This window comes from Lathyrus oleraceus, chromosome 1, assembly GCF_024323335.1.
Source record: "Lathyrus oleraceus cultivar Zhongwan6 chromosome 1, CAAS_Psat_ZW6_1.0, whole genome shotgun sequence".
Classification (NCBI taxonomy): Eukaryota; Viridiplantae; Streptophyta; class Magnoliopsida; order Fabales; family Fabaceae; genus Lathyrus; species Lathyrus oleraceus.
Genome location: NC_066579.1, coordinates 3322965 through 3331405, shown reverse-complemented (window position 1 = coordinate 3331405; position 8441 = coordinate 3322965). Strand labels below are relative to the sequence as shown.

General features: G+C 32.5%; 1 protein-coding gene across 1 annotated transcript; it reads right to left on the bottom strand.

Annotated features, from left to right (window-relative positions):
- Nucleotides 1-2536: 2536 nt before the first annotated feature.
- On the bottom strand, nt 2537-5949 carry LOC127116619 (cytochrome P450 72A68-like). The gene is given in 5 exon segments (XM_051047393.1): nt 2537-3199; nt 3394-3781; nt 3963-4222; nt 4360-4577; nt 5548-5949. Coding segments are annotated over 5 exon segments (1701 nt in total). The 5' UTR covers nt 5948-5949; the 3' UTR covers nt 2537-2764.
- Between the last annotated feature and the right edge of the window lie 2492 nt (nt 5950-8441).

Sequence of the window (8441 nt, the reverse complement as noted above, 5' to 3'; positions counted from 1 at the left end):
AACCCTTTTTGCCCTTATGTCTATATTGAACACAAGGCATAGACCATGTCATCCTTATCTAGTTCAATATTGGGCCCTTAGGCATTTATCCTGTTACGCAGGATGAGCAAATTCCATCTAGGTCACTCATGTTCCTCAACAGGCTTCGTGGAGTATCCATCAACTGTCTTTATGGTCATCTAGTTACGGACAATGTTTGATCAACAATAAAACATTCAACTCTACATCTAGGGTCCATAGTGGTTTCAGGTCGAAGGGTGGTATACACCACTATCACCATGAGAATAACTTATGACACTTTGCATAACATTCTATATAGTATTCTCATAGCGGGTCAACCTGGTATAAATATTACTCCTAATATTCATACCTATGTGTAAGACTTGATAACTCCTTATCCATGATCCATAAGATGTGATCATCAGTCTATATACATAATAGTCTTAATGCTTTAATGTTATCCCACTTCAAAATAAAGCTCGACTACGGATACTTTAAGAACAATGTCCTTATGTTTAATGGGATCTCATGATTAAGTCACACTTGATACATTAAACGGACTAATTATTCTAGGGACTTTATTAAACAAATATAATAAAGAAAAATCCTTTTATTATTAATAAATAATTCGATACAAGTACCAAAAGTATTGACCTTTAGGGCTTACACCAACGAAACTGGCATAGAAGATTTGACAGTTGTAATAAGTGGAAGTAAAGATCAAACAAGATACACAAGGATATGGAACATGCGCCATAGGCATGTGTCATAAAATGGTCTATCATTGTTTAGTGAGAAAGGTTTGTTGAAAATTATGAAGAAACCATGCATAGAATTTTGTGAACATTGTGTGCATTGCAAATCACATCGCCTGAAGTTTTCTACAAGCAAGAACAAAAGAAGAGGATTGTTAGACTATATGCATACTGATGTTTGGGTTCCAACTAAAGCTACTTCTAAGGGTGATTCCAAGTACTTTGTTATATTTCTTGATGATCATTTTAGGTATGTTGGATTTAGCATAAGAACGAGTTATTTGATATTTTCAAATGTTGGAAAGCAATGGTTGAGAATAGAATGCGTAGAAAGGTGAAATCTATAAGGTTTGACAATGGTACAAAATATATAGAGGGGGTTTTCAAGAAGACTTGTGATCAAGAATGTATTGTAAGACACTGGACTGACAAAGACACACCACAACAGAATGGAGTCGCGGAAAGACTGGACCATTCACTCTTGAGAAAGCAATGTGTATGCACTCTAATTCTAGGTTAGATCGAAAATGGTGGATATAATCAATTGCTACATCTTGTTACATAGTAAATTGGTTCCCACATTCTAGTTTAGATGGAGACATGCCTTATAGGGTGTGGTCAAGTGAACATGTTGATTATGATATACTAAAAATCTTCGGGTGCACAGCCTATTATCATATCAAGGATAACAAACTTGATAATAGAGCCAAAAAAGATATCTTTCCAAGATATACAAAAGGGAAATTTTTGGAGTGTAGAAAATTCTAAGTTTGTGTTTAGTATGGATGTTCCTTTTGATGAAAAATCTATGGTTCCTAATGATGGTGATTTTAAATGATCAAATAATCAATTAGTTGAGATAGAATCTAAAAAATCATCCAAATTCTAGTCATACATGGAGTATCCTAGTGTTATTCAAGATGATGAGGAGGATAAACTTGATCACGATGAAGGATGAGGAGGTTCAATTAGATAATATACGTACGTTACAACAAACAATAGAAGGACACACTCTTAACTAACTCTAAATACAAGAGGACATTCTTTGAACTAACTCAATACCTAACAACTTCAGACAAATTAGCTATATGCAATAAACATAACGAACATGAATAAGCCACATATGTAACTTGCATAATCCTAAGTCAAGGCAATTAGTCTAGTTTTGACTATTATGAAAAAAATTAGTTATAATTATGATCATGGTTTCAAAAATCGGTAGCAGTCGCATCGTGGTCGCGTAAAGTTTCGCAATTTTGGTCGGTACAGATGTCACGACACTAAATAAAATCGTCGTGGTATGAATTAATCACAGTTTGCTCTTTAATAAAAAAAAGTGATAATGATATCAATATCGACATCCGATACCATTTTGTCACGACCATTTTCGTGATTGAGGATCGTTTTCTTTAACCCTGATTATGATCCTACTCGATACCTTCAATTTTTAGACAAAAGAGGCAGCGTTGTCACTAATTTCCCAACTACAACATCAAACACCATCGGCGAGATTACAAGTCTGCAATCTCCAACTTATTTGTTCATTCAATTATGAATTATTTCTAAAATTATTAAAACCTACCCAAATCCTCACAGTTTTGTTCTATAACAGGGTGCTTTGCACACAACAAACTTTAAAAAAAAAGAGTATATATTACTTCAACATTCCTAGTACATTACTTTATTAAGTGATAACAATGCTAATTATGAAGGTCATAAAATGTGAAAGATTATACCATACAACATTACTTTATTAAGTGATAACAATGCTAATTATGAAGGTCATAAAATGTGGAAGATTATACCATACAACATTACTTTATTACATGTAATACATCATACAGGTTTAGCTTTCCAAGCCAGTTCCAATACTTATGATAATATTTGACAAAGTGATTTTGGGTGTACTCAAAGGAATTTTCTTCTTAGTGTCAAAGAGTAATCCATTGAAATACAGAAAACCATTATTTAAAGGGTTGATATATCCTAACCAACACTCTTTTATTATACTATGAGCTTCCTATTTTATGGAGAATAATATGAGCACCATATTGCGGCTGAAGTGTAATTACCGTAGCAGGCGCATGAGTATAGGTAGGAGAAAGTTCAAATGAGAAATGTTGCAAAATCATTGCTATTGCTATCTTTGCTTCCATCATGGAAAAGTTTTGTCCAATGCAAATTCTAGGACCCCCTCCAAATGGAAAAAATGAATATCTTCCATTTGTTGCTTTTAAGACACCTTCAGAAAATCTTTCAGGATTGAACACCTTAGCGTCATCTCCCCATAGTTCTGTGTCATGGTGAACCAAAACTATCGATAAGAAAAGCTGCACACCAGCAGGTAATTTTAGGTTTCCAAGTTCCATATCTTTGTGAACAGTTCGAGGAAGCGCGACTACTGGAGGGTATAACCGAAGAACCTCGTTCAAAATCATAGTGACCTGTTCCAAAAAAGGTATTATATCGAAAATAGTGTCAAGCTATGGATTATGATTTGGTGCAGACTACAAAAACTATGTCACACATTTTTCGACCTCAACCATTGAATTGCAAATTAAAAGTCTTGATGTCTTAAACTGATTTTGTTTACTGTGTAATCTAAACTTCATTATGAAGGGAAGAACATGATACTTACAATCTTAAGATGACTTAGCCCATCAAAATCTGGTTTATTGTTACCGAAAACTTGTAATACTTCCTCCCGCGCGCGTGCTTGCCAATCAGGGTACCTACTCAACAACACCATTGTCCATACAAGCAAAACCGAAGTGGTCTCTTGCCCTGCAAAGTAGAATAGCTTGCATTCCTCTATTACATCTTCAAGACTCATTCCAACATTCTTATTGTTGCCATGTTCTTCCATTTCCTTGTGATTTGACTCTAAAAGTATACTTAACAAGTCATCGTGAGTTGCTTCGCCTGCCTTTAGTGCTTTCTCCCTCTTGTTAATCATATTTGTAAGTGAAGCCTTTACATCTCTGTCAATTTGCTTCATCCTCCTATGGGTCGGAGTTGGTAGAAAACTTCAAAATAAACATAATTAGTCTTGTAATTAGTATATGATATGAAGAGATTTTTCTGTTTCATGGATCATGTTCTTTTAAAATGAGCAACTATAAACCATAAATATTGGTTGTTTCCTGTGAGAATATAAAACCGTATTCACAAGCTTGATCTTTCATTAATCAACAAGAAGTCAGATACACAAATTAGTCTTATCTCCATCCAGGAATGTTAACATTCGTCATAACAGTTTTTGTAAGTTCAGCTTGCTCGATTTGAAGTTGAAATATTCTCCGCCCTTCTTCATAACTACTTCCAAATGCCGTTCTAGAAATAACATCACTGGCCATGTTTTGAAGGAAAGGCCATGCGTCCATTTCACATGATCCATCTGATGACAGCATTGTTTCCCATTTGCCAATCAGATCATCGCAACTTTTGAAGAAATTTGGTAACATGATCTGTGGTGTAGGAGATAACCAAGAGTTAGAACTCTTAAAGTCAAACTAAGAGCATGTGCATTAAGAATTAAAGTCATGTTTTGAAACGGCGCGCAAGACAATTACATAAGATGTATATATAGTAAACGGAAACTTGCCTTCAGTTTTTCAAAATGGAATGCAGGATTGATTATCTTTCTGTGCTTGCTCCACTGTTCTCCCTCGAGGTTTACTAAACCATTAACTAGTAACTTGACAAGCCGATTCACAATCGGCTTTCGGAAGTCATCTTTTTTGTTAAATACATCTTTAATTAGCTCAGGATCTGTGATGTTAACTCTTGGTGTTGGTCCAAACCAAACAAAAGAGTTCTTACCTACATAACAATTAAGACAAAAATTTATGTAGGAACTGAGGATCACAAGCTACTTATTCTATATACTCTGCTATTTTCCTTTGGAATCTTTGAGCACTAAACAAGAGGTGTTCATATTATCTGAGTAATATTGCCAATTTAAAAAATCACCAAAGGGAACAGAATGCTTGTTAGTATCGTAGATCCCACTAAATAAGCAGGGACACAAATACCGACATCTGACACCGCTGTTGTGTCAGTGTTAGACATTGACACATGTCTAACATTGACACATGTCGAACATCTGCCACGTCTTTATTTAAAGGCGTGGGTTTTACATCTCACACAATGGTTAGAACTAACCGGCAATCATGATCTGATTGGTGAACACTAAGAGTGTTAATAATTTATATGATAATGTTAATTTGTGTCTCAAGGGCACATGTTAAAAAATTCATAAATAGAAAGTTTGTATTAAAAAAATCATAAATAGAAAGTTTGTATTAAAAAAAGTAATAAAAAAAATTAATTAGTATAAAATTTTGATAAACACAATACACAAGTTCCAAGAAAACATTTTTATAATTAGTTTTTAAAATGTGTCCCTAGAACAAAGTTAGGATTACTCTAATTTATTAGTATACAAAAAACATGTGATTTTTTCCTACTGCAAATGCAGATAATTAACATGCTATCATGCCTGAGATCATCCACGGTTAGTTACCTCCTCTTAGATGAAAATTTGAAGTGGCTCATGGTATAAACTTAATTTGAAGTGATGTAATGCAATTGAAGGATAAATAGTTAGTATTGTACAAGCAACTCGTACCATAGTTCTTTAGTTCCGACTCGGACACTCCAACACACACTCTAACAACACCGATAATTTCAAAAATCTTGGAGAGAGACATCTCCCTACAATTATTAAGAGGTGTACGGAAAAACGGATAATAATCATAAAATAAGTTGGGAGGAATAAGAAGAGACATACCATGTTTTAAAGCACTTTGTTGGAAATAGGGAAACACCCGAGGAACGATATCATCAGAAAGATTAATGGGTTTAGATGTTGCTTCTTTTCGCGTCTTTACAATATCTTTTACGTCTCCAACTAAAAACCTATATGAATTTCCTTGAAGTCCCTGTTCTCTTAGAATCTTTTCTAGCTTCTTTGGCTTCAGCCATAACCAATTCAGAATCCTCCATGACCATGTCAAAGCAAGTATTATGACAGTGAAGATAATTATTGCTGTAGTTGTAGCCATTTCTCTGAAGGGTAATAATTGGTGCAAAGATGATACTAATACAAAGATATTTTTACAACTTTGCTGTTGTGCAATGAATACATTCCACATACAACCACACTTTTGCCGACTCTTGCAGTCTACCATTTCACACGTATTAGTCTATCATTTCACACGTATTAAAAAGAAAAAACATGATATTTTTGTTAAAATATTTTTTTATTAAATATTAAAAATGATTAAAGTAATATTAATTAAATAATAAAATTGAAATAAATTATTTAAGTTTAAAGACTTTTTTTTAATGCATCATTATTATGGGACGGAAGAAATACTTTCTTTTTATTTGATTTAAAATGATTAAAAAAAATTAAACTCAAATATATTTTTGATTCCACTAACGTGATGATTTTTTAATTTTTAGTCCTATTTTAAAACCCAACTCTTTAGTTCTTCAAATTTAAGAGATTTGATTGATTCGTCTTCAATTTTTCATAGGTATTATTGATAATTAATACAAGAAATATATGTTATTAATAAATGGGATAATTTAATATTTATAATATTTTTTACAAAATTAATTAATAAATAATCTTTTATTTTTAATTAATAATAAATTTATTTTAATAACTTTTTTAAAATATTAAATCATTAAAATTCTAGGCTTAAATCCATTTCATTGGATCAATAATCTAACATTCATTATATATATATATATATATATATATATATATATATATATATATATATATATATATATATATATATATATATATTATATTAATCATTAAAACAATATGAGACTTCCAATGGAGTCTCTCATATATATATATATATATATATATATATATATATATATATATATATATATATATATATATATATATATATTAATTATCATTAAAACAATATGAGACTTCCAATGGAGTCTCTCATCACATCATCCACAATCAAAATGAAAACATTTCTTCTGATAAGATATTCCAAAGCCCTTTTTATTTAGAGGGCTATTTGGACAATTCGTATGTAGTGTTTGTCTATCTTGTAAGTGTACACTAGACAACGTAAATGATGAATTGTGAAGTATTGTATTTAATTTCATGATTAGTTATAGCAAACAACAATTTGGGGAGATTACTTGGGAGTTTGTACAATAGTTGTTCTTCTAACCATTTACTTACTAGCAACAAGTTTTTGTTGTCAGGATTGTGTAAAATTGATTTGGAAGTTTAGAAAAAGAGTGATTATGTTTCCTACAATAAGAATCAAGGTCATAATAGTAGAAGTTAACTAAAATATATCGTGAATCCTTTACACTTTGAAGGGTGGAGAGAAAATTAAAAATTAAAAAACATCAAATTAAGGGGGTCAAAAATGTATTTAAGTAAAAAAAATTACCTATAATTTATTACTCTCTCATTCTATTTATAAGAGAAAATTTACTCTAGGATTCGCATTCATTGGCTCTCCCAGAAATACTGAAGTCCCAAAATTATTTTTGCAATAGCAAGTAGTATTGGTATATCTATCTACATAGATTATACTTCTAATAAATCTCCTTAAAAACATGCTTAGAACCCACAAACCTAACTTATGTGTTCTAGCAAGCCCCGAATGAACTTATAATTCTCCCCCTTAAGTTTTTAGACTCCTTAAACCTCAAATTGTTTACCACCAAAACTAGTCACCCTAGACTTCCAAACCTATGGTGCATTTGCTCCAAGAATATTCCATTAATTTTGGTGTAGCTGTCATTTATGCTTCAACCAGACAACTAGAAACTCTCTTTGGAGTGATTTGTCTAATCTTCGGTTAAATCGCCTCATTCCCTGGTGCTTCCTAGGCGGCTTTAACGTCATCCTTGGGGAACATGAATACTATGGATCTCACTCCCCTTCCAGAACTTCGGTATCTGATTTTCAATCTTGGTTCAATCTAAATTTCCTAGTGGATATGCCCACTAGAGGAGCCTTCTTCACTTAGTCTAATGGTCAAAGTGGTGATGCAGTAGTTGAAAGAAGGTTAGACAGATTTATGTACAATCAAAGTTGGATCAATGTTCATTAATATTCTGCTTTCACAATCCTCCCTGAAGTTAGATCAGATCACTACCATGTCTTGATGGAGGCTTCTTTTTATTTTATCAAGTTTAAGTCCTACTTTAAATTCTTGTCCATGTGGACCATGCATGATCAATGCAAGGATTTTATTGCCAATGGATGGGCATATCCAGTGGTTGGATGCCCTATGTTTATTCTTTCCAAAAAGCTTCAGATGCTCAAAGATAATCCCAAAGTATGAAATAAGAACACTTTGGTTGTATACATTTGCTGGTAAACTTTTCTACTACTAACCTGAACAACATCCAACACCAAATTCATAATGAAAGGGTGAATGACTCTCATAGACACAAAGAGGTACAAACTCAACATGAATTGGATCAGGATTTAGCAAAAGATGAATTTTTTTGATGGAGAAAGCTAAGTTGAACTGGCATATCAAGGGGAATAGAAACACCATTTATTTTCACAAATTATCAAAGATTAAAGGGGAGAGAAATAAAATAACCCTTCTAAAAGATGGAGACATTGTCATTACTGAACTTCTTGATTTGGCTGCTCATGCAATTAGTCATTTTACT